Below are 18,081 nucleotides of genomic sequence, written 5' to 3' on the forward strand. Positions count from 1 at the left end.
CCACATTTTAACCACACACCATACACTTGTCATCCTTAAAGGTTTGTGTTTCTCAAGGTTTTGACTTAAGATCTTTTTCAAGTAAAATAGATGGTAGGTCTCAAGAGGAAAAGTCATGTTTAAAAGATATTTGGGGGTAGAAGGGAGGGAAGATGAGAGCTTTGATATCCCCTGGGCTCCATCTTTTCAGCTGAGTGGGACAGAAGTGATGTTGAAGTTGAAGGAAGGAGCCAAGCCTCAGGCCTGAAGTTGTCTAGGAATGAAGATGAGGGTGTATTGAAACCAGAAGCACTACATTAAAAATGGGTTACACGGGTGAACATGTCATTTTCTTGACAAGCTGTTGACTCTGTGCTGTGCCTGTGCCTATGGAGTCTTTGCACCATGAAGGACCCAATGTGCAGAGTGAGAAGGAGCTGAAGAAGGGGAATTGTCACCTCCGTCTCTGTATGGAAAGTACTTGGGAACTGAGGGGAGAGTCAGAAGTACACCATGTGATCCTTGTCCTTAGAGACTGTGGAGCTGGTGGAAGAAATGGGTCATCTGCCTGCCAGCAGGTGACTGAGAGTACAAGGCTATGGTGTGATCAGAACTAACGGCAAGTTTAAAGAAACCAGAGTGTAGACTTGGGCCAGAGGAGCTGGAAGGGCTTCTGGAGAAAGAGGCAGTTTCTTACTGCCGAAGGTGTTTGGTAACTGGTCAGGAACCAGGGAGACATTTCAGATGGATGGAAAAGGGGGGAACAGATGGTTTCATAAGAGTTTGGATCTAAAGGAGTGTCAGCACACTCTCCCTTCCAACCCTGCCTCGTTAAATTATTCAGAACCACTACTGACTTCATACAATTCACCCTTGGATTGATATCTCATTCATCAGGCTTCGTGCTAAAGTGGAAAAGATCAGAGTTCAGATTCTTTACTCATTTGTTGTGTGGCCTTAGGTGAGTAGCTTCACTTCTTGGGCCTCAAGTTTCAAACGTAGAAATGAATACTGTCTTTTAGGGTTGTGATGAGGCCTTATTGGGATAATGATCAATATTGAGTTTGTTTAACAGATAATCAACTTCTTTTCTTCCAAAGAAGTTAAGAACAAGATGGATGATGCACTTTATTTGCTGGCAGTTCCTTTAGTCGTGTCTGCCTCTTTGTGACCCCTTGGACTGCAGCCCCCCAGGCTTCTCTGTCCATGGGATTCTCCAGGCAAGAATTCTGGAGTGGGTTGCCATTCCCTTCTCCGCATGACTGCTGAGTCTCCTGTAAATGTTAGCTTTCTGTAAGCCAGGAGTGTATTTGCTGTCTTGTGTACTGTTTGTTTACACATCTCTCCTTCATTGACTCAGCCACTGTATGAGGATAGCGCTGATGGTCCAGTCTCTGTACCTCTGAGAATTCCTAGTTCATTGAGGACCCAGATGGCTTTGCTCAGATATCAAGGGTTTTGCCCCAGTTACCCTATAAAATACCCATCTTCCTCATAGCCACTGTTTCCTGGTAGTACTTGTGAATTTTTTTTTTTTGACCTTTTCCCCATCATCTGCATTATTAGATTTTTTAATCAGGAATTAAACAACTTCAAGTATCTCTGCTGTTTATTTCTACTGTGTAATTTTTCTTCGCATTTCTGTCATTTTGTGTTTCCTTGAGAAGTTGTTAGATAAGAGCTGGAAGTGCCATGCTGACTCACCATTCTGGTTCCTTCAGCCCAATAATCTTTGGAAAAGGGACAAGAAAATATGGTCCTGGGAGAGCCATCTATTGCAGACTGAGACTGTTGTGTACTGTCTGATGTTGACTTAAAGCGTCCCTCCCAGCCCCTTCATCTGTCACCTGAAAATCTATCTGCATTCTTCTGGAGTCTTTTTTAATATTTATTTTAATAAATGTATTTGGCTGCCATGGGTCTTAGTTGTGGCATGTGGGATCTCGAGTCTTCATTGCGGTGTGCAGAATCTTTTAGTTGCTTCATGAGGGATCTACACCCTCGACCAGGGATGGAACCTGGGGCCCCTGCACTGGGACAACAGGGTCTTAGCCACTGGATCACCATGAGAGTCCCTTTTCTGGAGTCTTTATGGGTCTGCAGACATTTGTCCTACACCTGTCTGGAAATGTGGAGCATATCACGGTGGGAGGGAGTGTGGGGATGCCAGGTGGCTGCTGTCGTGATAGTCCTGCTTGGAGGAAGGCTCACATTTGCCCAGGCAGCTGTGCCTCAGAGCAGGGCATGCAGTGGGAGGGGAAGGCTGCCAGGCTGTCTCCCGAGTGGCCACCCAGCATGGCAGGCTTTTCCAGGGTAAATCTCCCAACAACAAGGTTTCAGCCTCAGAGCATTGCAGGCTTAGTTACAGTTCATGGGGCAGAGTATCCTGTTTGTGAGGAGGTAGATGCATGGACACCCAGAATACCAGCTGTTAATCTACACAGGAGACCCTGTCTTCCAGGGAGATGGGAACACTCGTGTGATTACGGTCTCCTTGCCCTGGAAGCCAAATCCTAATCTGCAGTTTGTCTGTGAGCATTGTCAGAGTAAGGGCAGTCAAGTGAATAAAGGAGAGAAAATGTGTGTGTCAGTGCTGTCTGCCTATGCATTTGGGAATCTTGAACTCTGGGGCTGTTGCCTGGGTGGGCACTGCCCAGGTTTGTCTCCCTTACATGTTTTATGTTGGTTTTTTTTTTTGCATTGTTATTGTTTTTTCCTTGGCTGACTAAGCCTTATTCTGATTTGAGTCATCCTTTCTTAAAATTCATTAGAATTTACAAATTGGCCCAGGTTATATCCTCCTCTCCTCCTTGGAGAAATTTAAAAATAACTCTGCATACCTCTGTTATATCCCAGATTGCTCAGGATTCTAAAATATAATTTATATGTATCAGCATATATAATTCATATCAATATAATTGATGTAAGTTAATGTAATCCAATATTATTTTTGATGAAATTGACATGAAGTCTGGAATTTGCTTCAAACTACTCTGGCACCTAAAAAGCAAACCAACAACAAAGGGAATGAAATAGGTGAAGATTGGCAAGTTTTTTCAGCCTTTTGGAAAGATCTTTATTTATTGAAACTGTATGGTGTGTGCATGGGATCCATCATACTATTTCTTTTACTTTTATTTATTTATTTTACTTTTAGTGTGTCTGAAAATTTCCCAGATAAAATAGCTCTAAATATGTACATCATTCTAAGGTTATCAGAGGTATAAATCTGAGTTCAGTCTGTATTCTGACTTATACATGAATACTTTGAAAAAAATTATTTGATTTTTATTGAAATTCTGGATATCACAACAATTTCTAATCCTCATTGCCCCTGACAACAGCATGCCAATTATCTGCATATTTTTCAGGACTCAGGAATAATTCTAATATTTAACTTTATTGTATCTGTGTATAAAACTGTTGTCACAATAACTGAAGATGTCCATTTTTGACTGAAACAACATTCAGTTATTTATGTAATGTGAAAATCAGTCACTACCACAATTTTAGTGTTACTACCATCCCTTAAGAATGTGAAACAGTTCCTGAATGCTTTCTGGATTTTATGCCAGAAAATAATTAGGTGTTTTAGCTATTCTGAGCCGACTTCTTCAATATCATGGTGCTATTTCTCATTCCAGGTTTAAGTTTATCTATTCATGGGGCTGAAAAGCGTTTGCAAATCCACCAACGGCGAAGTGTGGCAAGCCGCCCAGGGTCACGTCGCCTGCCCGTGGTCAGGCATTCCTCACTTCCACCAGGCAGAAGGTCAGTAAAAATGGAGACGAGCTCTTCTGGAATCACTAATGGGAGAACCAAAGTCTTCCACCCAGGTAATGCATGGGGAAGGGTCAACAGGGACCTGGGTTAGCAGCAACCTGACCGCCAGTGCTATATTTTTGTCATCTAATTCTGCCACGCTTCCAGATAAGCTTCCTTTTTAAAAGAGTCTTGGGTTTTTTCCCCCCTTCTTTTCACTTCCATCAGTGGTAAATGTCACCAAGACCAATAGGAGGGAAGAGGACTTGAAGTGCCAGAATAGGTTAAGGCAACATTCCACTTACTGTGGTAGAATATAAATGAAAATTCCAGTGAATATACTTGCTCAGTTTAGAAAAGTTTACTGTAGAATAAAACAGTACAGAGATTTGGCCAGTTTCTTGATACTTTGCTCTAAGACAGCCCAGGGAAAATGTCAAGGTGAAAATGCCCACTTTGAAGCCTCAGGTATGTGGCTTGACTCGCTCCTGTTTCTTTCTCAGGTAAAGGGAGACAACTAGAGTCATGTGAATTTTCAAGGCCCTGGGAAGTACCTGTGATTTCTTAAAAATGATAAAATGAGTCTATATCAAAGTTGGTATTTACAACCACAACTATTTGGGTGAAAGGCTCATGTAAGCATTCATTCATTCATTCAATACATTTCTTGGGTGCCTGCTATATGCCAGGCTTTGTTTTGAAAACTGAGGAAAAACAAATGAACACTATTTCTGACTTATGGAAATAGCACATTGTGAGGAAATTCCAAAGTCACGTGTTTTAAGTCTCTGCCAATCCTGATTCCTGTGTGTAATGTGCTTTCAGCTGGCCAGCCAGTCTCAGCTAACGTCATTTCCTTCTCTTGCCATGTCATCTTCTTTCTCTCAGCGGATACCCAGGCTTCCTACCCTCACTGAGAAACCCATGAACCATGGGGCCTGATACTACAGGTCCCTGCATCTCCAAATATACCTCTGTCTCCTCCCATCCTTCACTTCTCTCCTCTGGTGGTCGGGAGGTGACGGTCTCCCACTGTCCTTGACTGAGCTTTCAGCTGTGTCCTTCACCAGTGGCCTTGACCACCCCTCCTCTCCTGGACCTTGATCATTCCCCTCAGTTTGTGAAGAAGGCTGAAGCTTCTCATTTTAATCATCTTCATCTGACTCTGCATCCTTTTCTCACTTCCACCATGTCTTCTGGTCCCTCCAAAGCCAGATTTCTGAAAGAGTAACCTACCTTTGTTCGCTCGGGTTCCCAGCCACTTGTCAACCCAATGCAGCCTGGTTTCTGCCTCATCCACACCACCATGGCTCTTCTTATTGACCTGCTTTCACCACAGTTTGGTGGGTGGCAGACTCTTCTGATGTACCCAACCAGAGTGGACCACCACTTCTTCCCAAAGCGTATTGCCTGACTTCCGTGGCAACCTGCCTTCTCCATTCTCCTATCACTTTTCTCACAGGTAATTCTGATGGTTTCCCAACCTCTAGCATCTCTCTTGTCCTCTTGCCTCTTGTTACAGTACATGCTTCACACCAAATGGAGAATGACTCACCTTCACCCGTGACCATGCCATTCATCTTGCTTGTCCTACTCATTCCAGGGTAAAGGCCAACACTCTTAGTATGTTAGGAACAAATGCCCACCATAATCCAGGCCCTAGTGCTTCTCATCCATTTTTGCTCCTTTCTGTCTTAAACTTTACACTGTAATGTATCAGCCAAGGTTCAACCAGAAAAGCAGAGCCAGAAGAAGATTTATACTAGTTTTACTAAAAATCGACTTACATGATTATGAGGGCTGTCTAAGCAGGTCTGAAATCCATAGGACAGACTGTTGAAGGGCAGACAGAAAGCCTTGAGCACAGCGGAGGATGCTGTCCACAGGTACAATTTCTTCTTTAGGGAAGCCTCAGCTCTGCTTTTAAGACCTTTTGCCTGACTGAATGAGCACCCCTCCCTCATTGTGGGATAATCTCCCTTATTTAAAGGTAACTGATGATGGACTTTAAATCATCTTCACAGCAGCATCTGGATTGGTGTTCACCAATAACTGGCAACTCTAGTCTAGCCAAGCTGGAGCATCAACCAGACCTTGAGGTCTGATCAAACTTACTTTCTTTCAGCTCTCCAGACACATAATGGCTGAGTCATGTCTCTCCACCCTTGCTCATGCTGGTCTCTCTAGGATACCCTGATTTTGTTCCATAATCTTGAATGTTTTTGAAATGCTCTATCTCTCCACCATAAGATTTTTAAAGTCATGGATTCTGGAATATTTATTTTTGTATCTCCAATAAATAATTTTTAGGGTAGGACTGAACTGACCCTTCATTAGCTGGTTTTCAGACTATGACTATAGAGTTCCTTAAAATTTTTTCTGGCTTTTTAAAAGTATAATTGACTGATTACAATTGCTTTCTAATTGCTCTATCAACCTTTCAGCAAATGTTTTATTGAGGGCCTGTTTGGTTGCCAGACACTCTTTAGGTACTTAGAATACATCAGTGAATGAAACAAAGATCCCTGTTCTTGGAGAGTTTACATACTATACAGGGGAGATAGATGATATATAAACATAGTAAATAGTGTTTAGGAAGAAGATAAATATTATGGATAAAATAAAAAGGGGTAGCAGGTGGTGGGGGGTTGCATGTTACAGTCGTAATAAGGTGGTCCTCAAGGTGTAGGGCACATTGTGGAGAAGATGTGTGATCAAGGGCTAGAAGGCAAGAGAGCCATGTCGATAGGCAGGTTCATTCCAGCCCAGGGCTATCCAGGGGACAAGCCCTAGGATAGGAGTGAGTCTGGCAGTCTGAGGAAAAGCACTGAGACCCCTGAGCCTGCAGTGAGAAGCATGCATCAGCTCAGTGAGGTCAGATGGAGCAGGGCCTTGCAGAGCATGTAAGGACTTTGACCCCTGTGTGAAATGGGAGCTCTTAAAGGGTTGTGAACAGAAGAATCCTATAAGCAGACATATTGTTTAACAGGATCACTTTGGCTGTTATTTGAGAATAGACCACAGGGGTAGAGGGCAAATGGAGGAAGATCAGATAGGAGGCTGCCTTTAACAATCCAGTCAAGACATGATGGCTCTTACTAAGGGCAGTGGAAGCGGTGGTGAGAATTTGGATCCTGGATGTATTTTAAAGCTGGGCCAACAGAATTTCAATAGATTAAATGTGGAATAAAAGAGAAAGGAAAGCTAAGTATAACTTTATGGCTTTTGACCTGAGTAAATGGGATTGGTATCAATTGGTATGGAGAAAGCTGAAGGGAAAGCAGAATTTAGGATTTGAGGGCAGAGTGGGGTCAAAATCAAAAGTCTGTGGGCAACTGAAGAGACCACATGGATGGTGGGATAAACATAGTTGGAGTTTGAGAGACTGGGGTTTAAAGCCACGGTAGGAAAAGAGATGACCAGATGGAGAAGGGGGAGAGGATTAAGGGCTGAAATCTGTTGCACCCCAATAGAAAAGGTCTCAACATGAACCACCAGCAAAGAAGGCAGAGAAGGAAAAAGAAAGCTGGCCAGCAAGACTGGAGATAAACCAGAAATTATGTGTCTTAGAAATTAAGAACGTCTTACATGAGGATAGGAGTGATTATCTGAGTTAAATGTTGCTGAAAGTCAAGTAAGGGGAGGAATGAGAATTGGCCTCTGATTTTAGTAAAGTGGAGATGGATGGTGATTTTGAGAAGAGCAATTTTGGTGAAGGTGGTGGGGATTAAACCCTGATTAATGTAGGTTTCATAGAGAACGGAAGCATATGAATCGGATACTGAGAATATATACAACTTTTTAAAAGTAGTTTTGCTGTGAAGGGTCGTGAAGAAATAGGGCAGCAGCTGGGGGAGAAGTGAGGCCAAAAGAGTTTCTTTTTAAAATAGCGATCTCCTGCGAATCATTCGTGGCACTGGGGAGATGGGGGAGTTTGTGATGTGAGCAGCCGTGAGGGAAATGAGAGCTGTTCGCACAACAGAATCATGAAGAGTTCATCTGTGATAACAAATGGGACGGGAGAGTGCGTGGATGCTGGCAATGTGAGGAGGGTCTGAGAAGTTCTTTTCCCCTGTTTCAGGGCTTCCCTGGTGGCTCAGATAGTAAAGCGCCTGTCTGCAGTGCAGGAGACCTGGGTTTGATCCCTGAGTTGGGAAGATCTCTTGGAGAAGGAAATGGCAGCCCATTCCAGTATTCACTTTCGCTTTTCCCCTGTTTAGTTTTATCCGGAATCTGGGAAGAAAAGTCATAACTGAGAATGAGAAAGGAATGAGACGGATTGAGAGGATGGTACGATGGTGTAGACAGTGGAATAGGGTTGCCAGCCCACATTAAAAGGCTATTTGACGTTCTGGTCATGAAACTAAACTAGGACTAGTTACCATAGTTGTGTGTTTTCCTTTAACTTTGTTCAGCTACTTGAGTGAAAACATAGAACATATATGAGTGAGTGAGTGAAGTCGCTCAGTCGTGTCCGACTCTTTGCGACCCCATGGACTGTAGCCTATCAGGCTCCTCCGTCCATGGGATTCTCCAGGCAAGAGTACTGGAGTGGGGTGCCATTTCCTTCTCCAGGGGATCTTCCTGACCCAGGGACTGAACCTGGGTCTCCCACATTGTAGGCAGAGGCTTTTACCATCTGAGCCACCAGGGAAGAGCCGAACATATGTAGAGTTGTCTTTAGTTCAGGATTGTGATTTTGCCAAGGAATTGGGAAAAGAGAAGGGGAACCAGAGGTGCATTAGAGAGAATAATGATAACAACTGATCATGTAAGCTTGGTACAAAAGGGAGTGAAGACACCCAGGGGCTTGAGTTTCAGTGGATAGTTGATAGGATCACTTTGTTGGAGGTCCCAGAGGGGTTGAAGGGGTGTTGAGGTTAAGTTAGGGGAAGAAGAGCTGAAAAGATAAGAGGGGGTAATCAGAGAGTAGAATGAGGGCACTGATATTAAGGAGGGCATTGCTGTTATTAGTAATGGCGAGGTCAAGGTAGGGTATGATGTTAGTGTAATATGGTGGAGGGCAAGATCAGTGGAGAAAATAATTCTCAGGGAATGAGAGGCAAGGGTTTAAGAAAGCTCATCTGCATAGACATTGAAATTGAATAGTTTTGGGAGAATGACAAAAAGCCAGGAGTTAACCTCATCAGGAAATGAGGAAACATGATCTGGAAGGCAGCAGGTGGGTGCAGTGATGGTGGAGAAAAGGTGATATAATAAAACAACCTCAGAGTCAAGGCTGGGGATCTTTAGGGAAGAGGGAAGAACAGTGGTCTAAAGGTGGCATTGAGGACTCAAGGAAGATACTTCCCTTCTCCAGATTCTTTGGTGTCAAGGCTGTGGGATAAAAATAGTACCATAGGAAAGAGCCAATGGGAAGCAGTGACCTCTGGGAGGAGCCAGCCTTTCCTTAGAGCAAGAAGATAAAGAGAGCAATCTGAGAAAAGACAGGTGGGAATAGAATTCTGGAAGGCCCAGTGGAAAGGTTTTGAATGTTGGGACCTTCAATAGCTCTCTTATTTTTCCAGACCACCCTGAAGTTCTCCACTCTAAAGTTCGCTTTTTAATCCTCCTCTGCTTAAAAATCTTAATGCTTGTCTAGAACAAAGGACAGTGTTATGAGCCCAATTGTTTGAAGCCTCTACAAACTCACCTCTCCCTGTTTTTCTTGGAATATCTTTTATATACTCCATAACCTGCCTTGTTCTACTTTATCCTCAGCTCTGCACTATTTCTCAAGTAGGCTTTTACTCTCCCGTTTTTCTGCCATTGTTCAAGCTCCTCCCTCTTTTTGGAATGCCCCTACCTCCGTAAATCTCTCTTAAGTCCTTCTCATTCCTCAAAATGTAACCCAAATTCTGCCTCCTCCTAAAAGCCTTTCTGGATCCTTCTGGTCAGAACTTCTCTCCCCCTTGCCCAGAACTTGGAATCTAATCCACTCACTGGATATAGGTTTTCATTCTGAAATCATACAGAGTAAATCTATATTTCTTTTAGTGATGACCTTTTATATCTTGAGCAATTTTCGAACTGAAGCATTTCCTAGTTTTTTCAATGCTTCCTTTGACAACATGGTTTTCACATTCTTTTACCATCCTACCCATTCTGCTCTTAGAAAAAATCTTTACTTCATTGCTGCACCTTTGGAAATACACTGCCCAGAATTGTATAGAGTATTCTGTTTGTGTTTGATTGAGGCAGAAGAGTCAGTCTTTGACATCCACTACTGATATTAATGTAATAAACATTTGAAGAAATGTTATTAAGATGTTTCCTAATGGTGTAATATCAACATATCTTGTCACTACTTTTACCTTAAAAACATATCACTACATTTATCTGTCATAATTTTATCATAGATTCTTGAATCCTACTGGCATTGGCTATTGGTTGAAACTATAAAGCCATTCCTTAGCATAGAATTATAATTAAGAAAAATCATAATATATTATAGTCAGAAACCTGATTTTGAAAATATGTGTATTTAAAATTCATATTACTGAGATACATATGATGACTTCAATTCTATCCTTCTATGTTTAGTGTCCATTTTTACTAATGCATCATAGTTCTCTTTGGGAGATTATAGAAGAGCTCTCAAACTGAGTTTCTTATTTGCAGTGAGTCATAGATCTTAGAAGCAGCACATGCATTTTAGTCATGGTGAAGCCTATTAAGTCATCCATCTAATTTTTACAGAGTTAATAATCTTGATTCCCAAAGCCCACTCAGACTGGTTGTTAAGCATGAAAAGAACAAGAAAATTTTACAGATCTTCTATGTCATCAGCCCTGAACAATTTCGGTTCATTTATCCCTCTTTGAGTTTACAAGCATTTTTGAGTGCCTACCATGTCCTAACAAATATTTATTTGAAGGGTAGCTCTTTGGGGCTGGAATGGTGTAGAACTCTATCACTCATGGACCTTAGGGAGCTCACAGTCACGTCCAAAGAGACCATCAGTCAGGGCTCTTTGGTTATAAACAATTGAAACCAATTATTTAATTCAAGCAAAGAAGAAATCTAAATTTCAAGGATATGGATGGAAAGCCTGGAGAACTAGCCTTGGGAAAAGAAACAGATACCAATAAAAGAACTATGTGACTTTCTGGAATAAATGAACCCTTACCACTTTTCTTAGTTTTCATCATTTGGCTCAGTTTTTGAAGACCTGGAAGAGATCCCTATTTGCCATGTGCCTTTCCCTTGGTTGGGTAGAGAGCGGTGAGAGATAAAAGGGTAGGACAGGAGACGTCTCCCTTGAGCAGGAGATAGGACCCCTTGATTTCTCCACCCACTTGGACTCCACACAGTAAGGGAATGACACTTCCCCAAAATGAAATAGAAGTGACATTACAAAAGGGAAGTGTATATGGAAGCATGTCCATTATACAGGGACCTGTGCTTAATCTGCTATAATAGAATTCATTGTATTAAGGGATGGAATAAAGATGTAAATAAAATTATGGTAACATTCTTAACAAGGGCAAAGATTTAAGAAGTATTCAAAAGGCCATATGATTTTGGACTTTGAAACTCAACTAAGACCTCTATAGTAAGGTAGGGTGATGGCCATCCAGATATAGGAAAGAGCATAGTAAGAGTGCATTATACTGGTGATCAGTGCAAGCTCTGTTGTTAGATGTTTTAAACTCACATGTTACCTAATAGCTTTGCAGACTTGGGCAAATAACTTAATTTCTTTGAATCTGTCTCCTCATCAGCACAGTGAGAATATTCATACATATCTCACAGTGTTAGGGTTGCCAGATGAAATACAGGACTCACAGTTAAATTTCAGATAAACAACAAATATCTTTTGATGTACGTCCGAAGTATTGCATGGGGCACACTTACGATTAAAAAAAATTACTAATTTGTTCGTAATTCAAATTACCTGGCCTCGCTATATTTTTGTGTGTTATATCTGGCAACCCTAACACTGTGAGATATGTATGACAGAACAAATCCATTCGTGTAGAATGCTTGATATGATCCTTGGCACAGTAAGGTGCCAGGAGCAAGCAATGATATTTGTTGTCACCGTCATCATAGACAAAGTTCAGAAGCCTGAAAGTATGTCCCAGAATCATTTCTTACTTGGTTCTTGAACCATAGGACAGGTTCCCAGTTAACTTGTGCCAGGACAACATTTAGATGGTTTCTCTTTATGCTGTGCTGACACAGGAACTGTTCACCTCCGCCTGGTATTTATATGGTTTGTCTTTCCTTCTGATTGTTTCAAAGACTTCTCTTGTGTATCGAGTTCATTTTGACCTTATCTTTTAGCCACTCATAATTAGTGAATACTATTTCCCTTTATGGGCAAATCATGAAAGTATTAAATGGCACCAGGCTTGGAACTATCATTTAAGGATCAAGAAGACTCAACTGAAGCATTGATTATGAATATTTGAGTTTGAAACTGTAAACCTTAGTGAGTGTGGAGTCAAATTATCCCAGTATTATGACTGTGTCATGTGAAATAGAATTAATTAGAAGCTTTGTGAAATTGAAAATGCTTCTTCTATTGCTTTTCCTTTACCTGATAGGCCCATTATAGAATCCTAAAGAAATGCCATTAGTCACAGAATTTGTCCCTTATTCTCTTCTAGAGTTGGTAAAATGATGTTTTGATAATATATTTCATTATTTCCCAAAATAAATGTCTAGCATCACTGACCCAGTGGACGTGGGTTTGGGTGGACTCTGGGAATTGGTGATGGACAGGGAGGCCTGGCATGCTGTGGTTCATGGGGTCACAAAGAGTCGGACACGACTGAGCGACTGAACTGAACTGAAAAGCCTAAGCAGCTCTGTCCCCCTTTATACATGATCATTTCCCCCTGATATAGATATGGTATTTAAATGCTGGTACAAGTTGATTTCGCAGGAGAGAAACTTTAGGATTTTGTTATTTTCAGTGAACTAGAATAACTATTATACTTTCTATATGCAAAGGGTATTAAATGTTTGACAATAATATAATTACAGCTATCATTAAGCATGCTACCATATTCCAACCTAAAAAACTGTTATACTTTCTGTATGGAAAGGGCATGCTACCATATTCCCAACCTCAAAAACTGTTAAGCTATTTCCATTCATCATTCCATTTAATTTCTCTAATATCCTCATGCTGTCATCCTTATTTTGTGGTTGGGGTATCTCAGGCACAGGGAAGGTTTAAGTAACTTGCCCCAAAACATGCAGCCAGTAAGTGGCAGAGGCAGGATTCCAAGTCCAGTTGTTTGATTCATTCATTACCTTCTTCAGTCAACTTGGTAGCAGTATTTCTAGCAAGTTTGTATTACAAAGCTTTGGAATATTTAAATTTAAAGCCCTGTAATAATTCCACCCTAGTGTAGCAAGGAAGGGCCCATAGGATTCCATTGAAAACACACATAGTCACCTTAATGGGTTATTGTTTCTTTCTATTGGATATGTCAGTGATGGTCCACTTTCTAGCATCTTTTTTGTTCTGCTCTACATTAGACCTTTCTTTTTTCTTAAATTCAATTTTTATTGGAGTGTAGTTATTTCCCTGGTGGCTCAGATGGTAAAGCATCTGCCTACAATGCAGGAGACAGGGGTTCAATCCCTGGGTCAGGAAGATCTCCTGGAGAAGGAAATGGCAACCTACTCCAGTATTCTTGCCTGGAAAATCCCATGGACAGAGGAGCCTATTAGGCTACAGTCCATGGGGTTGCTGAGGGTCAGACAAGACTGAACAACTTCACTTTCACTTTCACATTAGACCTTTCTTTTTTCTTAAATTCAGTTTTTATTGGAGTGTAGTTGCTTAGACCTTTCTCATTTCATCTTCCCTTTTTCTAGTTCCAATATTATGAAACTCCTTCCTATTTCCCTGAGTTTTAAAGATTACTTTCTGGCTCTCATGTTAAGACTTGATCTCAAGTTAGGGAACAGAACCAACTCAGCAAGTACCTTTCAGAATACTGTTTAACTTCAGTACCAGAGGCTGTGGGGAAAAGAAGAAAATAAAAAATTAAGGAGAGATTTGAAAAAAGCCAGCCAAGAAAGATTTGTCTCTTCATTGACCTGTTTCTTATTCTTATTCAAAATGAAAGTCAAAATTCAATTCATTCTTTAGGAAAAAAAATTAGGAAAGAATAATCATATGGTTAATCTTGACCACATAATAATCATGATACCACCACATTCTGTTAGGTAATGCTCCATTGTCTGAGTTTTCACAGCAGTCTGGGAGGCAGAATTAGCCCTATTTTACTGTGGCTCAGGAAATGAAGTTACTTGACCACAAGTACAAATTAGTCATCGATGGCCTTTAGCTAAAACCTTTGTCTTCAGTTTCTTAGGAGTGTTTCTTCTCTCACTGAGCCAATGGTTTTTCCTTGAGGATGAAAATAGTTGAATGTGAAATTTAGTGTTTTCTCATCACCTTATCTGGAAACAAACATTTTATTGAGAATTATGCCTGCAACTTCTTGAGCCTGAGGAATCTGAATGTTCTTCTTGAATAGATCTCAAGCTGGGGTGAAAAAATATATTTATTTTTCTGTTTGTGAAATGGATTTTTGGTGTGACTGAAAGACAAGATCTTCCATGTGGTTTTGAGAATATGTGGGAGAAAAACCAGCTACTTTGGAACTCTTTTATTTCTCACTGCCTTGAAGGTAAATGTGGTGTCTTTCTAAATGGTGGTTTAGAAATAACACCAATCATCCTTCATCTGAACCACATCCTCTTAAAGTATTTTTTAAATGTGTGATGTGAGTTTAGTAAATAGAGGGGTGCTTAGGAAAACAAGCTATTTTGAGCCTTGAAATGTGGGGATTGGGATCTGTGCTCCTTGCTATCATTTGCTGAGTAACAAAATTGTTTTCTAAAAATATATGCCAAATTCTTCTCTTAGTAGTGTTCACTTTTTCCCCTTTGGTGCTATACATATGCACATATTTTGACCTATATAATACATTTATTGCTTCCCAGGTGGCACAATGGTATAAAGAATCTGCCTGCCAATGCAGGAGATACAAGAGACATGGCTTCAGTCCCTGGGTTGGGAAGATCCCCTGGAGTAGGAAATAGAAACCCAATTTTCTTACCTGGAAAATTACATGGACAGAGGAGCCTGGTGGGCTATAGCTCATGGGGTTGCAAAGAGTCAGATACCACTGAGCAGGAGCATGAATATATTTAGAGAGAATTTTCTAAAGAATCTTTTCACAACCATTTGAACATACAAAGTGAATGAAAAAAAGCTACACAAAGACAATTATTTCTGGGAAGAGTATTGTATTTTAATAGAATTTAGAACTGCATCTTCTGCACAAGTCTATTTCAAATAGTTTTATATTTAGGAGAGGTTTAAATAACTACTAACTCAAGATCATACAACTATAACCAATGACATCAGCCCTACCCCAACCTAAGTAGTTGTGGTAGATAGACAGTTAATAGTAAGCTTCTACTGTGCTTACTTAATTCCCAGAGTTAGAGATTAGAGACTGATATCCAAGGTGGACAGAGCCCTGGCTCTCATGAAGTTTGTTGTCTTGCAAGGTCATTCTGCTTCATACATTCATCTCAGGCCCTTCTGTGTATGTATTGTGCAAGTTAAGAGAGTAAGCAACATTATAGTGATTTTGAAACTGGCATGGTTTCTATTCTATTCTATAACCCCTCCTAATCCTGAGCTTCTCTCTTCCCTTTCTCTGCAAGAGTCCCTGTTGTCATAGCAACAGACCTCAGCCTCTAGGAGATTGGAAGACCCCCATGGAGCCCTGCCTAGACTTCTGCACAAATCGTTCCTGCCATTTGGAGCTTTGCAGCTCTGGTTTCTAGGCCCTCTTAGCACAGGCATTCTTTATAACTTAGGAGATCACTGTCTTGCCAATCCTGGGAAACAGAGGTAATTTTGCTGAAGGTCAGCCATTACTAACTGAAGCAATGGGATTATTATTTCCATTTTAGACCTGAGAAACATCCACCCACTGTTAGCTAAAGGTTCTCCATTCATGATTTAGTCCAGAATTGGGTCCTTAAAACTACTCCGTGTTAATCATTAGAGGAAACATATTTAGCTTTTATAGTGACGAATGTGGATGAATCAATCTGTGTATTCCTACTAACACAAAGCCTAGCTTTCTTCTGTAAAAGAATGATCTTGCAGTATCACCAGATTTATAGTTAGGCAACACTAATAAAGAAAGAGTGGGATTTGTGTTTCTTTTTACAATAGCATGAATGAAGCATCTTCTGTTTTGAAGGTGTTTTAGCTTATGGTACACTAAATAGAGTTTGGTAAGCCCTATAAATGAAGAAAAACAGATGGAAAGTTTTTCCAGAACCAGTGGAATATCCCACATGTAAATCTAGAGTTTCCAGTGTTAGAATCCTCCAGAAGAATATGCTTTTTATATCACCTTGTGTTTGTTACAAATATAAGATCACCTCTATTTGATTGAACAAAGAAGTTGAATTTTAAGTAATTGATTTAAAGCCACTAAACAAAGGTGATAAAATAGAATAACTGGTAAACAGGTGGGTGAGGGGCAAGGGGATATTGTCTTGTATCATAGCAGAAAACTATGTAACAAACAGTTGACCCTTAAATAATGGGGTTGTGATGGTGGTTAATCTTTGTATAATTAACTTATGACTGTACCTCCAAATCTGAGATTCCTCCACATCTATGGATTCAAACTTCTATCCCACTTAACCACTGTTAAGTATTGTCGTATTTACTCTTAAAAAATATTGCCATATAAGTGTACTTGTGCAGTTCTAGGGTCAACTGTATAAAATTGATCAAGACACAACAAGTACTCCCATGAAGAGGTCCAAAAGTGGTAAAAACAGAAACTCTTAAAAGTGATTGGACTGGGGAAATAGGATTGGGATTGAAAAAAGGTTAGAATTGTCTATTGTTGATTTTCATTTTAAGCCGTTTGGTATTTGAAGGTTTTCTTTATTATTTGACAAAAATTTAAAAAGATTTTACCGAAAAGAGCAAATGTATGATTTAGAATATGCCTTTCATAGTCATCTATAGATGACTATCAGGAGGTGTTAAAGTTGCGGACAAGACAGGAAAACTGGGATGTGTTCTTAGTCTATGTCTACTGCTGTTGCTAGTCATGTGAAATTGTAGTAAAAGAGCATTAACTGAGCAACTAATATGTTCAAGGCCTTGTCTTGAGTTCTGTAGGAAACGAAAAGGTGGATGCAGTTTGGTGCCAAGCCTTCATCAGGTTACAGTGCAGTCAGAGATGCTAGAAACGAGGAGGAAACCTAGACGGGGAGGACTAGGAACTCAGATTTGTCTGTGTCTACACGGTGCTACATACTTTACCTAATTTTTTATGGAAAATATGTACTGTAGAAAAGATACAATATAGATAACTACAGGGGTTTAGTGAGTGGGAAATGGTATTTACTTGTTAGGATTGGGAAATGGTATTTACTTTTTAGGATCAGGAAATGGCTTGAAACATAGAACATTCAGGATGGGTCGTAAAAGTGGAAGGGATTTCTATAGACAGGGATGGGATGGGAGAGGCATCAACATATTTGCTAATTGAGAAGCTCATATTTGAAGCTTTGAGGGGGAGTTCCTTTAGCATATAAGAATTTAGCTAAATTCCCCATAAGCTAGGTACAAATCTAAAATGAGTTTTTAAGATGTTTCCTCAGCCAAAGATGTTTTATTAAATGTGTTATCAAGGTTGCTTTTTATTGAAATTGCTTTCCACTTCACTTGTACTACAGATCGCAGTTAAGATTTGAATATAATCACTCCTGTCAATTCAGTGTGAGAAAAGATAAAGGCAAATTTGGAGATCACATGAATTTTGTACCTACTTTTGATTTTTAGAAATTATCTAGTAGGTTCTCCACAACTTCAGGTATGTTTTTAGCTTCCCTCTAGAAGGTACCTTGTTTACTTTTCTTGGGATTGACTTAGTTATATGTCAGTTACTGAGGGCCTTCAGTTTGGAACCATGACACCTTCACCTTCTTGCCTAGTTTTTTCAGTTTTGTGTTTTGACTCAAAGTCAGAGACATCCGTGACCATAGGAAGGAGTCCAGTTCTCAACTTTCAGAAATCCACCAGTGCTACAGGACTAGCAATAAATAATTAAATATCAGAAGTCCAAAGTAGACACACACTTCCTGTATATTGAAGTTATTCAGTCTGTTTCACTTGGGCAGTATGTGCTGAAGATGAAGATTGTCACCTTGAAGGATTCATTTGAAAATATCCTTGTACAGTGATCACTCTCCATTTAGCAAAGGTTACAAAAGTTCTTATTTTACAGCATTCCCTATTTCATCATCTTAGATTTTAGGGAG

The 18,081-nt window shown here is 40.3% G+C and overlaps 1 protein-coding gene across 13 annotated transcripts in view; it reads left to right on the forward strand.

Moving 5' to 3' along the window:
- Positions 1-18,081, forward strand: part of ANO4 (anoctamin 4) — a 433,131-nt gene that overhangs the window by 201,931 nt on the left and 213,119 nt on the right. For 8 of the 13 annotated variants that reach the window (XM_018048154.1, XM_018048157.1, XM_018048156.1 and 5 more), the window contains one exon: positions 3,624-3,815. In XM_018048154.1, the coding sequence (XP_017903643.1) occupies positions 3,624-3,815 (192 nt within the window). The remainder of the gene's footprint in view (positions 1-3,623; positions 3,816-18,081) is intronic. The other 5 variants (XM_018048160.1, XM_018048158.1, XM_013964018.2 and 2 more) reach the window with 1 other exon arrangement.

Source organism: Capra hircus, chromosome 5 (assembly GCF_001704415.2).
Source record: "Capra hircus breed San Clemente chromosome 5, ASM170441v1, whole genome shotgun sequence".
Taxonomy (NCBI): domain Eukaryota; kingdom Metazoa; phylum Chordata; class Mammalia; order Artiodactyla; family Bovidae; genus Capra; species Capra hircus.